Genomic DNA, 19,400 nt, shown 5'->3' with positions numbered 1-19,400 from the left:
AAATAAAAAATTTCAAATCCATCTGTTAACCATCTTAACAGAGGCACATTTAGATTCTCATAATAACATTAGAATATATACCAGTCATTAACAGTACAGAAGGCTATTACTGCATGCACCTAAGCTTCTAGAAGTTTGCACCTGAAAAGCTTCTGAGGTCCACACAGTACCGCAGTCTCAAAAATAATCAGAAGGAAATGAATGGGTCTGGCACTAGGCTCTAAACATCAGCAGGAAGGAAGGAATATTAAGGTTTACATTTCAAATATCTATGATAGCTAACATATATTGGCACACCAAGGGGGTGGAAAGGTGACACAATACAAAGATTTCATACCCATGTAATGACTCATACGTATATCTAAGTTTTTCTGTCAACTGAAGCACTAACATACAATTCTACATATACTGTCCAGTTTAAAACATGCAGCTAAGGAACAACCTACAATTCGAAGACAGAATCCAATGATATATCAAAACTGCATTGGTATAACTACGAATTTTATTATGTGGACATCTACTGTGGCATGCATCTGTACAAACCTTTCAGGCAGTGGTCCACAGCTGGGTTATGAATAAAAAAGGCATAAATTTTTCTCTCATTTTATTACAATGAAGTTTAACAGTACAGAAAAGTCACATGACCTTGGTGGGTCAGATTACTTAAACCCTGAAACATGAGGAACTCTAAATACATTAAATATTGTTACACATTCAGACTTCCAATGTACAGGTAACTTGAAGACAGTTACAGCCCTCACCAAGCTAGGTTGGGGACATGAAGTCCAACAGCATCTGAAATGCTGTGAAGGCATAACTTTACAAATAGCAACATAAGCTTACAGAACTTGCCTTTATTAGGGTGGTATGTTCATGTAATTCCAGCGCCTTCACAATATAACGAACCAAATTTACTATACTTCACTTCTAAAAACCTAGATGAAACATGAAAAAGAAGCCATACAGTATAAATTGCAACTTCAGGAAAAGTTCCTGCTTTATTATTCCAAATAAACTTTCCCATGTAAAATAAATGTCCAATAGTTCCTGGTATGTGGGAAGATAATGTTTGTTAAAGTCACAATGAAGCCTTATTGACGGAAGCTTGGCTATATAAACAGCACAAGTTGAGAAAAGGTTTAATCTCCAAACCTATTAGACTGGATGAAGTAAGATCAGTAACGGCCACCTTGCGACATTACAGGAGGTCTCATTCCCATCGGAGGTCGAGGAGGCCCACCTTGGTAAGGGGGCACCATTGGCGGTCCCTGCCCATATGGCGGCATAGCACCAGGAAGATAACCTGGCATGCCTTGATGATGACCACCATACTGACCTAAAAAACACATTTAAAACACAAAAAAATAGATTGAGTCTGTGCCTTGTACTTTTAAATGCAATGCATTTTACAGATAAATCTGCTTCATGTGTACACTCAGAAAATCCACTAAATAAAATAAACGTAAAAAGAGGAATACCATGAGGCGGCATTGGGGGTCTCATTCCTTGTTGCTGTGGGATGCCTGGCTGTGGTGGCATCATACCTCCAATTGGTCCAACAGGTGGATTACCAATGGGAGCCTGTCCTGGTCGAGGGAGATTACGTTGATACTTAGGTAACTGTGCTCTTCTCTCTTCCTAGGAATAAAAATATGTGAAATGTGAAACATCTGAACACAGAGAGTTAAGCATGAAGGTAAGCATCTAAAGTCTTTATATTTACAGAGTGAGAGTAATTTTTAAATGTTCCCTTACATCCCAATTACTTTCACCCCACAAACCAGTCCAACTTAAAATCTTGATGCCTTAAGAAAACTTTACCTATTTTTGTATTTGAAGCACGTTATATTGAACAACTTTCCAGAAATTATACATTGCTTCAGCAAGAAACTGTGTAATGAAGAAGGTATATGGACTGCAAGGGACCTACAGACTCTTATCTCACACTTGTTTCTTCAATTAATTAAATTTATGAACAACAAAAATAATTTTTGAGAGAGTAAGAACCCAACTTACTGTCTTCTTTTAGAAATAGTCTTAGGGGGGATGTATCTAAGATCAAAACATGCAATATTCACTTTGTTTTGTGGTTCTTAAAAATCAGAATGGTAAAAATCACTTAGCATTCAACCAGATCATAAGACCACTGGTACTCAAATTAAAACTTTTCAAATGGACAAGTTGCTACCACAGTACTCAATCAAACTCTGCTAGTAAAAAATGTAAACAACTTACCAGCGATATATCCTCATCTGGATGGATCAACTTACTGGTTGCACTGGTCGTGGTAAGTGTAGCAGGCTTACTTGTTATTGAAGCTGCTGGTTTAGCTGCAGTGCTATTTGTTGTACTAGTGGTTGAAGCTGTAGACTGTGTATATGCAGGGAATGTAGGCTTTGGGGGTTCTGTAGTTGTTGCAGGAGTACTATTTAAGGGCTTGAAATCTGTACCAACAGGTCCTTGGACAGCTGCCTGAGCCTGTAAAACATTATCTTTCATCAACAAAACTTCAAAACCCAAAACTGAATACATCTACTACCTACTTAACTTAAAAACAAGACACTAACATTCAATAAGGGACAAAACTTAAAACAAAGTTAAAATCATGAACAATCCACAAAATTCAAGATAACACATAATACCAAAAGATGCACATCCAAAACACAGCAGTGGAAACAAGAAACAAGTTAGACTGCTTATGTAACTTCTCAGATATCATCTATCTCCTCACCAGAAATTACTTAATTTACAAAGCTTTGTATTTATTCCTAACTGAAGATATTATCATATAATGGAATAGCAAATTTTCTATTATCATCATTCTAAATTCCTTTTTAAAATTAATCTACCAAGGAGCTCGAAAAAAAAAAAGTTAGAAATTATAGAATACAAATGTTTGGATAAATTTCAGTTACTAAGTATAGCATAAATAATAACTACCAATGGTGACACATTAAAGATATGTCCTTCAGAAGTATTCTTTATATAGTAATACAATGCCCTCCCAATTAACAATGGCTAGATTATTATGATGGACTAAAGGGTTTAGTAAGCTTTTAAGTATAAAGTTACCAAATAATAAATTTGTTACTTTTCATAACACTGAACATCTGAAACATGTAAACTAGGCCAACTTTTAGAACCAAATGCAGAGTATTAAATTTCCTTACATTATTATGTGATGCTTTAAACAGCATAAAACAGAATAGCTTAATCATGCATCAGGCTAACCATTGGCCACTAAAATGCATTTACTGCTTACATGCTTTTAACCCTTTAGAACCATAGGAGTTTGGGGTATATTTTTTTCTATTAGTATGTGGTTCAAATTTTCAAATATCATTGATTTATAAGCCATTAATTTTACTTTAAAAAGATTCAACATATTTTTGGGAAAAGATTTAGTTTTAAAGTAGGGTCCAAAGGGTTAATGAAGTTATAAAGCCATTTTTAACAATTTTAAACTGCAACTTCCTGCGTACTTGTGCTGCGCTAGGAAACAGAGCTTTAGAAGACGCAGACAGACTTTCTGAATTGGATGAAGCTGTACTTGAGCTTGTTACAGGTGTCCCCATCTGTAGCATAAAAGAAAGGAAACAATGAAAAGTCTCCAAACAAATGGGTGAAAATAAGCCACGTGGTAGACTTTTTTTTCAGTATAGATTGCATTTTTCTAAATGCAAAATACAATGCAATCAAATGTTTTATATATAGAGGCAGGCAGTTAATGCATTTACAATAAACAGAGTGACACTATGAGCCTCAAAAAAACTTTTTAAATTCTACACCAATAAACCTAATTAACCACAGGTTTTTTCCCCCTTAAACTAATGTTTTACACTATGATATTTCAAAACTGAAACCTTAAACTGAGAATTATGATGCATTATTGACACTTCAATCCAATTCTCCATTGATAACTACAATTTTTGCCAAGTTATTAATAGGATAAACAAAATAAACAAACAATAAACAAAATCCCCCACCTCAAAAACATAAATTAATGTACTTAAAAAATAATGCTTTTAATTTAGCAACTACAAACAGAAAAAGAAAAAAAATTGAAAAAAGAAAACATCTAAGGGATAATTTTAAGGTGAACAATGAAGAACATACATCTTGAGCATCTCAATTCTGAATGAATTAAATACATCTGCTTAACTCTGAAAACAAACTGGGGGGAAAAAGCAAAGGTAACAACCATTATATACATACTATATATAAAAGAAGGATTTTTTGCTTCTGAGTTCTGGGGAGAAAAAAAAATAAAAGGACAAGTAGGAAATGAGTATGACTAGGTCAAAAGACGTTAAATGATGCCCTTCCAGCAACAGTGAGGCACTACTGTCTGTCACAATTCTAAAGGAAGAGCCCAAAAATTATTTGCTAAGGTCTTAGGAGTTTTTGACTTTGGTTTTTATTCTACTCATAGCTCATTAGGTAAAGGAGGACCTCATAACATTTTTATGTATTTAAGTTCCCAGAAATTAAATTTTCATTTCTAACTAAAGCTAAGAATAACCAGAGTTCACAACTACAAAAAAATAACATACTACACTATTTTCTGGTTCCAGTCAACCTTTTATAAGGAAATCAATGTGTGCAAAAATGGAAGAGAACGCCACTTCTTCAGTATAGTTAATAAATTGTATTAAGAAGATTACAATTTTTAAAATGACTTGACATTTTCAGAGTTCAGTAAACAACTTCACTTTACCTTTAAATGTAAGCACGCTCTTTTTCAGAAATTTCACCTTACCTGTCCTGCACTGGGGAAAAGAGGCTTAGTAACTGGAGGCTGTGGAGCTGGAACTGTTGCTGTTGGTGCAGGTGGTCTGTTAAGAATACCTGGCGCTGAAACAGCCTGTGCTTGAGTCATTGGAGGAATTCCAGGTCGTGGAACAGGAGGGGGCATACCTGTAGAGAAGAAATACTGGAGTGGGACCCAGTTGCTGAAACATTTAGTTCAGAAAAAACACTTCCTCAAAACTTTGCCATTAAAACATACTAAATTAAATTAAAAATGATTCTAGGAAATTCCCTGGCAGTCCAGTGGTTAGGACTCGGCTTTCACTGCTATGGCCCGGGATCAATCCCTGGTGAGGGAACCAAGATCTCATAAGCCGTGCGGCACAGACACACACACAAAAAGATTCTATATACAAAGTTATCAATACTGATGACTGACTGCTGAACTCAATGAAGCCCAAGTACTTAGGCACTTGCCCCCCGGGACAGTTTTGCCTCCAACTTTCTACACCTTTGCGTCTCTTCAGAATTTTGGGACATGAAAGATACCACTAGAAACCCTGTATATGGGCAAAGCCAACAATTAGGCTTATTGATATTACTGATGCAACAAATTTTTGAAACATAGAATTATTTCAATCATCTAACAGACAGATGTTTCCAGAACTCTAATGCAAACTACAGTAAAAACTGTTAATAGGTCATATACCCATAAAAGTTATTCCAGAAACTAAGTTATTCCTTTAAGTGTGCTTTAAATACACAAATTTTCCTAAAATATACCACTAGGCATTCTTTGAAGTTCCTCAATTAAAACTTTTACTGACTTCACATTACCAAATGAAATTGGTTATTTTTCTGTATTCATTTAAATGCCTAAAATTACCTCAGAGCATGATGTGAAGCTGTTGCCTATAAATTAATGGTTGCACTGGCATGATTCAAATTTTGCTGCTGCTTTATTTTTCTGTTCCTTTTACACCAACTATCACTTGAGTACATCTGCATCTGCTATGGACTGCAAACCAAACTTGCTAGGATTAAAACGCTAGGCAATGGACTCAGAAAGCCTCACGAAGACCTCTGTGGCACATTTACTGGGCTAACCAAATCCCTTTCCCCACACTGTAGGCTAAAAAGTCAAGATACTTTATTTCCCAGGCTTCCCTGCACCTAGAAGCTCCATTAGACATATTTCTGGACGATGATATGTAAGAGGCTAAGGAGATTCTGGGAAAGTTACTTTGTTCCCTAATACAAAAAAAAGGAAAGCACCCTTTCTTGCCTGAGATCTTATAACTACTGAGTTACATGTTTGAGAGAGAAAGCTAAGGTTGGCAAGTGCAAAATTTTTAAAGTATGGGTTCTTGTTATCACTGGAGCCACTGAGTCTACCACTTTTAGGTTGAGTGAGATAATAAATACCTACGTTGTTTAATAGTTTGTTGGACTTCTCTATTACTTGTTAAGAGTCTCCAGTACTTGCCTAAAATATTCCTAACAGATATAACCACTCTTAAGTCGCAGGCTCAGTGACTCATTCTGGTTGCTTTGAGGACACTTTTACTATCTATTTCAAAACTTGGAACTCAGAACAAAACAAGATAATCACATTTCTCACAGTAATTTTTTTTTTTTTTATTTTTTTTTATTTTTGCGGTATGCGGGCCTCTCACTGTTGTGGCCTCTCCCGTTGCGGAGCACAGGCTCCGGATGCGCAGGCCCAGCGGCCATGGCTCACGGGCCCAGCCGCTCCACGGCATATGGGATCCTCCCAGACCGGGGCACGAACCCGTATCCCCTGCATCGGCAGGCGGACTCTCAACCACTGCGCCACCAGGGAGGCCCTCTCACAGTAATTTTAAAAAGAAGTCACTAACCTATAGAAACTTTAAAATTACACCAATTTTAAAACTGCACCTCGCAGTGGTTGAGAGTCTGCCTGCCGATGCAGGGGACATGGGTTCGTGCCCCAGTCCGGGAAGATCCCACATGCCGCGGAGCGGCTGGGCCCATGAGCCATGGCCGGTGAGCCTGCGCTCCGCAACGGGAGAAGCCACAATAGTGAGAGGCCCTCATACCGCAAAAAAAAAAAAAAAAACTGCACCAATGCCCACAAATCGACTGTCTAAAATACTTAAGAAATAAAGCACTTCTGTCATATTAAAAAGGAAACTGTCTAACATTTCATACCTGGTGGCATACCAGGCATCAGAGGTGGTATTCCCGGTCCAGGTGGCATCATTCCACCCATTGGCATCATTCTATTAGAAAGCAAATTTCAAGAGACAACTAAAGTTAATTAACAGTATAAAACATTAGAAAATATTTTGGCTAAAGCCTGAAACAACAATAGATAAGACTTGAATTTGACCCCTAATATTGAAATCAATCAAGCTGAAAGAACACACAACACACTAAAACAATTCTATCAAAATAAATTGCCTAAAAACCAGCGAACTCTTTGGTTTACCAGTTAAATAGGGGAAAAAAATTCAGTCTTTGTTAACAGAACATTTTAATACATTTAAAGTCACTGAGAACAATTATTATACTCTCCTTAATATAAACAAGAGGCCTTATCCAAAACGTGCGTAACTGGAAAACAAAATCACCTTTTGTCTCACTTGGAAAATATCCACAGAATATTAATCAAAAAAACAAAACAAAAAAAACCTCTTTATTTTACAGTTATCAGATTTTTTCAAAAAGAAAATACTGAATGTACTCTGTGGAGTAAAGATTTGTCTTGGACAGGCACGGAAAAACTACCATCAAAATTAAAGATAATCAAAAGTAAACTCAGAATCCCTACTTTTCATGTACAAAGTTCCTAACACTAAACCAGGACTTAAAAACACAACCCATATTTGTTTTCCTTTCCTTAAAAGAGCTCACCTTCAAATATCAGGGTCCAATTCACTTAAAAAATTATAAGTTTGTGAACTAATGATTTAGGATTCTTATCAGAATAACTTCTATATATAGATTTTATTAGAAAAAAATCAATTACCTTCTATAGTAACAGAGCACGTAATTTGGCAAAGGAATATATACTCTTTCTTAAATATCAACCCTTTTTAGTAAGTCCCCTTACTCTTAGCAGTTTGGGGAAAACAGCTGCACAATTAGAAAATGCTTTGTTTATATGAGTCTATTACGATTTCCTCACAGATGTTTTAGTTCCCTCCTTTAAGAGATCTGTGTCAATCAGTTTGCAAAGTTTAGAAGTTTTAGTGAGGAAGATTAGAAAACTTCTGAAGTCAACTTAATAGATACCATTAAACACACAAAAAAATGACATTATGATTATACCTCCTGAATTACATTACGAATGAGATGCTTACATGTTTTCACCGCAAAATGACTGGGTGTATTTTCTCTGATGATGCAATCTGTGAAAATGTATGACAAAATCAAAATCTAACTGATTTTCAAAATACAGTGGGAAAGTGTATTGTATACCTCTCACATCCAACAATATTTAAATAAAAGTGATGGGCACGAGCACCTCATATTCATTTTAGTTCTTGATGACTTGACAAATAAATCATTTACAGAGTTTGCTTCTTGTCACAACTACAAAGTGTCATGGACAGTTTTGAATCTCAGAAACTCAAATCTACAACCAACTACTTTAATTACATCAGATGCAACTGAAGCAGAAGGCTGCCTACATACATCCTAAAACCCAAAAAATCTATGCTCTTCAGAGTCAAATTTATATTCCTTAAATTTATTAGTAGATCCCTTTATTAGGTAAGTTTAATAGTTACAGAGCCCATACCTTTTAGAAGCAAAAAGAAAAAAAAAAAAAAAAAAAAACACAGCAAAGTAACATTTAAGTGATGTAACACACCCAAGTTGAAAAAAGATCATTACTAGGCACAAGCCCACAAGTCAATTAAAAGGGTTTTCTTACCCAGGTGGCATTCCTGGCATAACTGGTGGCATTCCTGGCATCAGAGGAGGAACACCTGGCATTAATGGAGGTATGCCTACAAACAAGAATTTCAACCAAAAAAATAAAAAAGGGTTAAGAGGAAAAAATTAATACTTCTAAACGGTATCAACAAAGAGCTGAGAATGTTAAATTGTAAGAAGCCTTATGTGCTACCTGGAGGCATTCCTGGTGCTCCTGGAACTGGTGGTAGTCCTGGTTGTGCCATTGGGGGGATATAACCTTGTTGAGGTTGAACAGGCTGTGGCTGAAATGAAGTTGAAGCTGCAGAGTCATCATCATCATATTCATCAGAATCCTCTTGCTGCTTCTTTTTCTGACTCTCTGCTAAAAAAGTTTCAATTAATTTTTCCCGTAAAGACAGAAAACCTAAGCAAGTTTAAGACATGCAACATTTAAAATGTTTATTTCAGTGCAACTAGCTCCTGAGACTTCTCTTCCAAAAAACCTCAATTAACACTGCTCTTCACTCTTTACATGTTTTTTCAATATGTATTAAGCAAGACGGTTAACATCCTTTCCCTATTCTATGGCAGGTAAAGAACATTTTCCTAAAGCAGTTATACTTTTAAAAAACAGCTTTCTATTCCACTCCAGAAGGTAAACTGAAAACTAGTCTGACCTCTCCAGAATGCTTTTCAAAACAAAAGATTTCATAGTTTATTAGTAAGTGTCTATCATTTGGATAGGAGAGGGCTGCAAATCCCAAGTCAAATACACCACTAAAAAAAATTTACAATTAGTGGTTTCGTAAATCAAAACAAGCTACCTTCCTTTTCAAAGGCCTCAACACTTGCTAAATCCACCTGGCATTCAGTTATGAGTAAAAATATAATAAAATGTATGGAATGATCCAAATGCTACCACATATACAAATAAAATACATTAACTTTGAACATAAGACAAAAAAAAAAAAACCCTCAAATTGAAATTCGGAATAGACCTAACATCTACCATTAAATTTATACTTGAAAATATTGTAATACTGCTCTCACTAGTTAAGCTGTATCGAGAAAAAGCATACATCTTAGCATTTACCTTGTGTTTTCTGTTCAAGAAGTCGTCGTCTTTCATCCATGTCTTTTTCTGGAATACCTTCCATACCATATATTTCCAACTCTATGTCTGTTCTCCCAGGTATTGCATTTGGTACTGCATCTATTGTCTCTTTATGCACCTAACATTAAAAAACAAACCAAAACACCCCCACACAAACAAAACAAAAACCTTCCATTAGATAGACAAAAGTGCCTCATGAAAGTCTTTTAAAGAGTAATTTTAAATTACTCAGAGACCACTTAGTATAATGGTTAAGAATGACTGGTTCCATAGTGAGACTATGTGGATTCAACCCCCAGCTTTATGGCCTACTAGCTATGTAAGATTAGGCAAATTCTTTGACCTAAGCCTCAGTTTACTTCACCTAGTCAGCACCTAACTTCTGGGATCATTTTTAGGATTAAAAAAGATACTGTGTATGTAAAAAAGCACTTGGCAATGTGAAGCACATAGCAAGGGCTCAATAAACAATTTCAAGTTTACCTTATAACCTTGATTGCTTGAATTATTAACAATGAACTAATAGTGCTACTCAAATCAGGGAAGTGTGAAGTCTGAACTAAGTAAAGCTTATGAAGTCTTAAAATTAAGTATTAAAATAAAGTAAATTTTCCAAGAATGTATCCTGAGACAGCTAGTAGCTACAAACCACAAAAGTGACATTTCCAATTAGCATTACCCGTAACTAATGAGTCACCTGAAGAGCTTAACACTGCCACAGTAGTGATCCTGTCACCTTCCATCTCTGAATTTATTTGGCAGATCACAAAAAGAAGTCCTTCAGAGGTTTTATTGTCAAATAAAACACTGGTGATCTAGCACCTTTTTTCACTGTATGGTTTTGCTAGATCAAACATTTCTAACCCTCAAACGCGAATAACTTTTGCCAATATGCTAAAATCCCTGTCGGTCTTGGTTTCTTCCGCAAAAGGTATTAACTTAGGCTAAAGGATGTCAAAGTAGTTTGCCTAAAATATCAGTTTCACCTGGAAGCTTATTAGAAATGCAAATTCTACGCCAATAAAAATTTTTTAAAAATAAATAAGAAATGCAAATTATCAGGCCACACCTGAGCCCTACTGAATCAGAAACTCTTGGGTGGAACCACAAATCTATCTAACAAGACGTCAAGGTGATTCCTTTGCATACTCAAGTTTGAGAACCACTTATTTAGGTTAATGACTTGGATATATTGGTCCAAGTAATACTCAATTTTTCTTTCCTTCCAAGACACTTTCATGGAAGAATAGAAAGGTAGTTAAAGAAAACTAAGTATTTTCCTGGAGGAGTATCTCAAAGATTTTAAAAAGTGATATGCAAATCAAATTCACAAATTATATTATTGTGATTAAAAGATCCATGAATAAAGCTACTCAATAAGTGACAATCACCATTTCCGAAATTTTTTGGAACATGTTACTTCTCTTGATGAAGGCAGATGAAGTAACTCATATATATGTTCTCTGAAAAAATACAATTACATTCACATACACATTAACTAGTTTTCACTACATTTCTAAGTAATGAAGGAAAGAAATATCTTAATTAAAAGGTATTGGAAAGAGAAGAAAAAAATAACGCCATTCACTCAAAATCTTCCCAACCTTATGTTACAGCCAGAATTAGATTTCTTAGTCTTACATAGTAGAAATTAGTATGGTCTCGGCTGAAACGATAGGAGCAAACATTGACGTAAATCATCTAAATTACTAACGTCCTAATCTAATCTATAAAACTCCAGCATGTGTCTGATTTAACTGCCATGCCTATCTCTCAGGCTGCTGTGAAATCATGGGAAGAACATATAAACAGAAGCACTTAGTCAATTAAAGATTATTACTAATAGCTTCTTAACTAATCTTCGAGCTTCCACTCCATTTCTCTGCTCTTCTCTGTAGTACAACTCCTCGAAATAGCACCTCTACTTTCCCCTCTCATTTTCTCTTGCAAGCATTCCTATCAGCCTTTCATCCTCTTCATTCTAGGAAATCACTGTTGGCAAGTGACCAATGACCGCTACTTTGATTAATCCAATCTTAGTCCTGTGCTTAACTAACCTACCACCAGCGTTTGGCTTAAATAAACAACTCACTCCTTGAAACACTTCATTTGGCTTCCACGGCACTACTCTCTTGGGTTACCTACCTTTTCAGTCTTGATTGGTTTCTTTTCATCTTCTGACCTCTAAATGCTGGGAGTGACCCAAGGTAGTGTCCTTGGCACCACTTTTCTATCTATATTCTACTCCCTAAGGACATATAATATCATGGCTTAAAACAGCCATCCTTATACTGTATCCCCCCAAATTTCTATCACCAGCTCCAACCTCTCTGAACCGCAGACCTGTAGATTCAACTGCTTATACGACATCTCCATCTGGATATTCCACAGACTTTCTCAAAATCTCAAAACTAACATCATACCCACACTCAAAATGAATTAACATAAGATGATCTGATTGCCTCATCCCTAAGCCTGTTTTTCCTGCAGCTTTCCACATTTCAGTACTGTCGTCCCTTGATGTCAAGGCATGACTGGTTCCAGGACCATCCCCCCCAATACCAAGGATGCTCAAGTCCCTCATATAAAACGGCGCAGTACAGTTAGCCCTCTGTAGCCACGGAGTCTGCACACGTGGATTCAACTTACCGCATTTCAATTGCGGTGTAATACGCAGATGTGGACACCAAGGGCCAAATGAATACAGTCACTCACTTTTCACACTGCTCAGGCCAAAAACTTTCAGAACATCCTCCACTCCTCACTTTCTCATACTCCACATCTAATTCATCAGCAAATTCTGTCACCATCACCTCTTGCCTGGAATACTCTTGCCTGGTCTCCTAAGTGGTCTTACTGCACTCTACAGTCTACTCTCAACCCTGCAGCCAAAATGACTCTTTAAAAAGTGTGCCAAAGCATGTTACAACTCAATTAAAACCTCCCATTTCACTCAGTATTAAAGAAAATGGCCTACAACAGCCTGCAAGCCCTCCTATGTAAAGTAGCACATTGCTGACCGTGCCCTCGATATAGGAGAATGCTCCTGACGTGAAGGTTTTCATTTGCTGTTCCCTGGAATCTCTCCCTCACCTCCTTTCCGATCTCTGTTCAGATGTCACTTTCTCACTCAGGCCTGTACTACCTTGTGGCCCTCCCCTACCCCCCCTACCTACTTTTAGTTTTCTCGGTCACGTATCAGCATAAAATTAAATATTTACAGGCTGTTCTCCTCCACAATGTACCTCTAAACCCCACAAGGATGGCTTCCATTTAGTCACTGCTGTATGTTCAGTGCCTCACACACTGTACAGTACTGCCTCACAGAAACTCTGTGATAAATGGTTACGCTCTGCGTCTCTACTACCCAATACAACAGTCATCCACCAGGCCCTTGTGGCTGCGCACAGGAAATGTGACTATAATGTGACTGAGGAACTGAAGTTTTAATTTTTTTTTTTTTTTTTTTTTTCTTTTTGCGGTACGCGGGCCTCTCACCGTTGTGGCCTCTCCCGTTGCAGAGCACAGGCTCCGGATGCGCAGGCTCAGCGGCCATGGCTCACGGGCCCAGCCGCTCCGCGGCATATGGGATCCTCCCAGACCGGGGCACGAACCCGTATCCCCTGCATCGGCAGGCGGACTCTTAACCACTTGCGCCACCAGGAAGGCCCTGAAGTTTTAATTTTTAAATTTCTTTTTAAAGAGCCACAAGTAACTAGTACCACAGTGGAAAATTGTGGGTCTCATATTTTTAAATGGATACTGAATTGCTATTATAGCGACATAATTGGAGTGAAACAGATCTTTACAAACTTATTTTTAAACTCGGAGAAGCAATATCTTGTTTTAATTTACTTCCCTGCCTCCTACCAACAGTAGTTTCCAATGAATGGGGATTTGCTCATCTCGCATCTCTCTAGAGTCAAATTAGGCAAAAATTCAGGCAGCTCTAGGACTGTCAGTAGAAGTAGAAAAAGTAGAAGTAGTCGAAGAAATAATGTTGAATAAAAAAGGTACTTATTAGATCTTCAAAAATATAAATTACAAAGCCCTCCCCACCCAGTAGTGAAAGAACTCAAGAAACCTAGAAATTACTAAATCAAACACCATGCCGCCATTCCAAAAGAGGTCCATGGAATAAACGGTAGCCTAGCCCCAGGCAACAGATTATAACAAATCGTTCAAAGACAGTGAGTAATGGCAGTTAATTATGTACTAATTCTTATGGGATTGGATTTGGTCAGACTGCCCACAAAATTTAAATCACTGATCCTTGTTCTCTTAGCCAAGTACTGACAAAATACTTCGTGATCTCAACGTAATTGTCACCCATCTAAATCTAGGATAAAAGGTATTATCAATAATTGAAAGGTAAATACTAGCATAAACTCTTTAAACATGAAAAATCAATTGTTCATCTTCTCAATGGCTAAAGAACAGGGTTTTTTTCTATTTTAAAGCTGACTGGCCATCTTATTTAATCTTTTGCAAGAAACAAACAAAAACCTCTACAGCTATCACAGAGAAATTCAAGATTTTTTCCCCATGTTGTTTCCAAACTGCAAGAGAGCAAAAATTAAATAGAAGAAACTCCTTACCTGCATGCAATGAATAGCTAAACCAGGTCCTGTATACAATTTCTTATGACATATATGACATTTAAAATGCTTTGCTTTTTGGTGCTGTATAAGGATCTTCTCATCATCAAAATCTCTATTACAATACCTGATCACTACTGTTAAGGTACAAAAATAGCACAATAATGACACTGCCTATAAAAAATAAATCTGTAATGAAAGAGAATAGTAGTAACATTAAAAACAGGCAACAGCTAAAACCAACAATACTTTATATAATAACTAAGGATTAACCTGCCACATAATTTTGGAATTTTCAATGTCCTGGAAGCTCACAATCTCTCTTCACCACCCCTAAATAAACACATCTCAGTAGGCAATATAGTTTTGTCAAACTCCCGCGTTTCACACAGATTTATGTGAAATTAACTTTTCTTTTGTCCAGTGTCTCAACATTTACAAATGCACACCGTGAACTGAAAGGGTTTAAAATGTTTTTTTTAAAAAACCCAAAGTTAAGGTGGACAGAACTTCAAAAATTAGAAGATAAAAATAATCGAAATACTAAGAATTTACCTAACATTTAAAATTTAATGTTTATATTATTTAGAATCTGAAAATAAGTCCATTCCAACAACTTCCTATGAACAATCCACAAAGTTGCTTGCAATTCCGTACGAATTTGTCGCCCAAAAATGTATTTAAACTCACAGATAAGTTCTGTCAGTAATACTGAGAATTCTTCTCTCCCTTGTCAGATTTTCCTAAAAGCGCTTTACAAAATCCATAACCGATTTTCAACTATTATATAAATAAATGCAGCGTTTTTAGGTACCAGACAGTAAATAAAATCAATTGAAACGTAAAGTTTACTAACGTTTCCGGGGGGGGGGACCGACGCCACGTTTCCTTATTAAGAGGCACTTTCTCACTCCAATAAAACAAGTAAAAAGATAACAAGAAACCCCATCCTGTACGAGAACGCTTCTCCAAGATTAAGGCGTCAGTGGGTGGGAGGCGGAAGCTAGATCTTCCCCCCAACCCCCCGCAAAAAAAAAAAAAAATTGGGGGTGGGGAGGGCGTCGAAATCAGGGCTAACATAAGCCTTAACTAAACCACCGATTCTACAAAAAAAAAAAAAAAAAAGAAAGAAAGAAAAAAGTGGGTGACCGACTCCGGAAGCTCCCCCCTGATCCGCCAGAGTCAATAAGCGTACTATACTCGAAGGAAGTCCCTTTGTTGAACCGTCCCCAAAACAACGGAGTGTGGCAGAAGACTCCTCAGGGGACTCTGTCCTTGGTGAAGGGGGTCCAAGCCGCCTCCCCGTGGGTCAACGCTCGCACCAAACCAAGACCCTCCTGAGTCACGAAGTCCCACGACCCACAACTGCCAGAGCTTCTCGCCCCAGGGACCCCATTTTCCGAGAAACCTTCCCAAATCCGAGTCCAGCCACCAAACCACCGACCCCGAGGCCTAGATCCCACTCTCCGCCATAGGCCAAAGCCAGGCCTCCCCGTCCCAGTCACCACCAACCGGCGCCCCCGCTCGGCCTCGACTTCAAACCGACAAAGGATACCAGCACCACGGCTTCAACTGCTTCTTCTTCTTGCGACCCATAACTGCGCTCTACCGACAGAAAAAAAAAGGAGGAGAAAACAAGCAGGAAAAACTAGCCGAAGAGTCTCCCACTCTCCCGACCCAACCGCCACCACCGCGTCCCACAGGAAACAGCCACAAAATGGCCGACGCCCTCGCTCGCTGCTCTGCCTCCCGTCAGGCACTGCGACCGGGGGCGGTGCCAGGCAGGGGATGGTCACATGACGAGGCCTACGCCCTGAGTGGGCGGACACTCGCGCCTGCGGAGGGCCTGCTGCCATCTTGTCCGTGCGTCCGGTCCGGGTTCTCCCGTGCGTGTGAATTACACCGGGTTTACTTTGTAAAAGAGTGGGTGGGGCTTCCCTGGTGGCGCAGTGGTTGAGCGTCCGCCTGCCAATGCCGGACACACGGGTTCGAGCCCTGGTCTGGGAAGATCCCACATGCCACGGAGCAGCTGGCCCCGTGAGCCACAATTACTGAGCCTGCGCGTCTGGAGCCTGTGCTCCGCAACAAGAGAGGCCGCGATAGTGAGAGGCCCGCGCACCGCGATGAGGGGTGGCCCCCACTTGCCACAACTAGAGAAAGCCCTCTCACAGAAACGAAGACCCAACACAGCCATAAATTAAAAAAAAAAAAAAAAAGAGCTGGTGACACGTACGTGCGCCGCGACAGCGCGAATTGGAGGAAAAAAAAAAAAACCTCAATAGGTTACCAGAGTAATTCAAGGTAAACTACAAATAAAGGATAATTGAGACAGAATTTTTCATTTTGTTTCATTTCCCGGATTACTCCTCTCTGTAGTAAGTGTTGGACGTTTGCCCACTAAGTCGAAGAAGTCGCAGTCTTTGCCTTGTAATTCACAGATCGGTGACGGATGCGTAAACGACGCAGCGTGGCCACCGCGGTGACGGAAATTCGAGGTGCTGCGGAACCTCAGAGGAGAGGAACCGTTTACAGGGCCTTGGCGGTCATTGGGCTATCGAGGAAGGTTTCCTGCAGGGTCAATGGGAGCAAACGAGGTGGAGGAGAGGGTATCTCACTAAGGGCGCAAAAAGTGCACGTCTTTGAGCCTGAGCACCTGAAAAAACACTAGAGATAGTAGGGTTGGAGCTTGTAATGAAGAGGCTGATGGCAAGAGATAATCCTAGGGAGGCTGGCAAAGGCGACTTCCGGAGATTCTCCAGCAGCCTGAGGAGCTGGATTTTATGCTGAAGTCTCTGGGAAGCAACAGACGAGTTTTAAGAGCGCAGTTAGAGAAAAACGCAAATAAGAGTATAGCTGGTTAAGAGTCCAGTGCTTGGGTTCATTTTCCACCAGTGCCACTGCCTATTTGCATGGCTTTGGGCAAGCCACTTAAACTTCCTCTGTCTGCACTTATAACAGAGTTTGGCATAGAGAAATAACTAGTAATGTAAATTAGATGTTACTATTAAAAGGAAAAAGTAATAGTATATATCCATGGAGCGCTTATCGTGCGCCAGACAAGGTGGTAAGTTTTACGTTACTTGTCTCAACAAACCTGTGATGGAGGTGCCATTGTTATCACCCGGTTAACACAGATGAAGAAAAAGAGGTTTAGGGGAGTTGAAGCAGGGAATTCCCTGGTGGTCCAGTGGTTAGGACTCCTCACTTGCACTGCCGAGGGTCGACCCCTGATCGGGGAACTAAGACCCCACAAGTTGCGGGGAGAGCAGCCAAAAAAGGGGGGGCAGGGAGTTGAAGTAATTGACACAAAGTCACAGAGTTAGTAAGTATGAAGCTGAATTAGATTTGAGTTTTAGAAAAAATCGTTTTGCCTACAGTGAGAACAGGGGATTGGTGGAGGCTGAAAGGCAAGTCATAGAGAATGTGACAGTAATCTCGATAAGAGATGAAATTGGTCTGAAGTAGGGAGTGGTTATATATAGAAAAGCATTTACTCATTCTTCCTAAAATAAAAAATAAGATAGTTTTACATGGTGCCCAGTGCTCTACCAAAAACAAAAATAAAGAAGGAAGGTGCTGGAACAATATAAGGATGTCCACTCTTGCCACTCTTATTCAGCATTGTACTGCAGGTCCAGCCAGGGTGATTAGGCAAGAAAAAGAAGTAAAAGGAATCCAGATTGGAATGGAACAAGTACAACCATTTCTATTCAGAGATGGCATGAGTGTGTGAATAAAAGAAAAAGCCCACAAAGAAAAAGTAATGTGTTGAAATCCTACCCCCCAGTACCTCATAATGTGACCTTATTTGGAAATAGAGTCTTTACAGAGGTAATAATGCTAAGGTGAGGTCATGGGGGTGGACACTGGTGACTGGTGTCCTTACAAAAAGAGGAAATTTGGTTGCAGAGATAGGTACAGAAGAAAACAATATAAAGAGATATAGGAAGGAGACCACTATAAATCAAGGAGAAAACCTGGAACAGACTTTTCCCCATAGCCCTCAGAAGGAACCAACCCTGTTTTCACCTTGACTTTGGACTTCTAACCTCTAGAACTGTGGGACAATAAATTTTGTTGTTTAGGGTGCAGTGGTTAGGACTCAGCACTTTCACTCTGGGACCCCAAGGTTCAGTCCTGCAAGCCACACAGCCAAAAAAAAATTTGTGTGTGTGTGTGTGTTTACACCACTCAGTCTGTGGTACTTTGTTAGTAGGAACCCTGGAAAACTAATACAGTTGTTTATAGAAAATTCTAAAGAATACATTTTTTAAAAATCTAGAGCTAATAAGAGTTCAACAAAGTTCACAGTACAAGATCAATATACAAAAATCAAGGGGCGGGCTTCCCTGGTGGCGCAGTGGTTGAGAGTCCGCCTGCCGATGCAGGGGACACGGGTTCGTGCCCCGGTCCGCGAAGATCCCACATACTGCGGAGCGGCTGGGCCCGTGAGCCATAGCCGCTGAGCCTGCGCGTCCGGAGCCTGTGCTCCGCAGCGGGAGAGGCCACAGCGGTGGGAGGCCCCTGTACCGCAAAAAAAAAAAAAAAAAAAAAAATCAATTGTACTTCTATACACTAGCAACAAGCAATCTGAAAATTAAATTAAGAAAACAATTCTGTTTACAATAGCATCAAAAAGCATAAAAATTAGGAATAAATTTAACAAAAGTTCTGAACTATACTCTGGAAAACCAAAATATTGTAAGAAATTAAAGATCTAAAGAAGTGAAAACAAACAAAAAAACAAAACAAAACAACCCTGAGATTAATTGTCCAATAATTTTAGGTCAAGTCATCCTCAATTCAATTTTGCAGTATTAAGAGCCCCAGAGGGACTCCCCTGGTGGAGCAGTAGTTAAGAATCCGCCTGCCAATGCAGGGGACACGGGTTCGATCCCTAGTCCAGGAAGATCCCACATGCCGTGGAGCAACTAAGCTCGTGCGCCACAACTACTGAGCCTGTGCTCTAGAGCCCACGAGCCACAACTACTGAAGCCCACACGCTGAGAACCTGCGCTCCGCAACAAGAGAAG

At 39.1% G+C, this 19,400-nt stretch overlaps 1 protein-coding gene across 6 annotated transcripts; it reads right to left on the bottom strand.

Annotated features, from left to right (window-relative positions):
- Window positions 1-484: 484 nt before the first annotated feature.
- ZNF207 (zinc finger protein 207) lies at window positions 485-16,099 on the bottom strand. 6 transcript variants are annotated; one of them, XM_060081228.1, is made up of 12 exons: window positions 15,923-16,099; window positions 14,368-14,494; window positions 9,749-9,887; window positions 8,867-9,037; window positions 8,672-8,747; window positions 8,097-8,144; window positions 6,943-7,013; window positions 4,760-4,917; window positions 3,483-3,575; window positions 2,236-2,478; window positions 1,479-1,638; window positions 485-1,336 (listed from the first exon to the last, which is right to left on the bottom strand). In XM_060081228.1, exons 1-12 carry the CDS (start codon window positions 15,961-15,963, stop codon window positions 1,176-1,178), a joined length of 1,488 nt encoding a protein of 495 aa, XP_059937211.1. In that variant the 5' UTR covers window positions 15,964-16,099; the 3' UTR covers window positions 485-1,175. The 6 variants fall into 6 exon arrangements, with proteins under 6 accessions (XP_059937211.1, XP_059937212.1, XP_059937215.1 ...); XM_060081229.1 differs by having other exon boundaries at window positions 8,867-9,034; XM_060081232.1 differs by lacking the exon at window positions 3,483-3,575.
- Between the last annotated feature and the right edge of the window lie 3,301 nt (window positions 16,100-19,400).

The sequence above is a fragment of the Mesoplodon densirostris genome, chromosome 18, assembly GCF_025265405.1.
Source record: "Mesoplodon densirostris isolate mMesDen1 chromosome 18, mMesDen1 primary haplotype, whole genome shotgun sequence".
NCBI classification, from domain to species: Eukaryota; Metazoa; Chordata; class Mammalia; order Artiodactyla; family Ziphiidae; genus Mesoplodon; species Mesoplodon densirostris.
The sequence above is the reverse complement of the archived record's forward strand: the minus strand, read 5'-3'. Positions and strand labels throughout refer to the sequence as shown.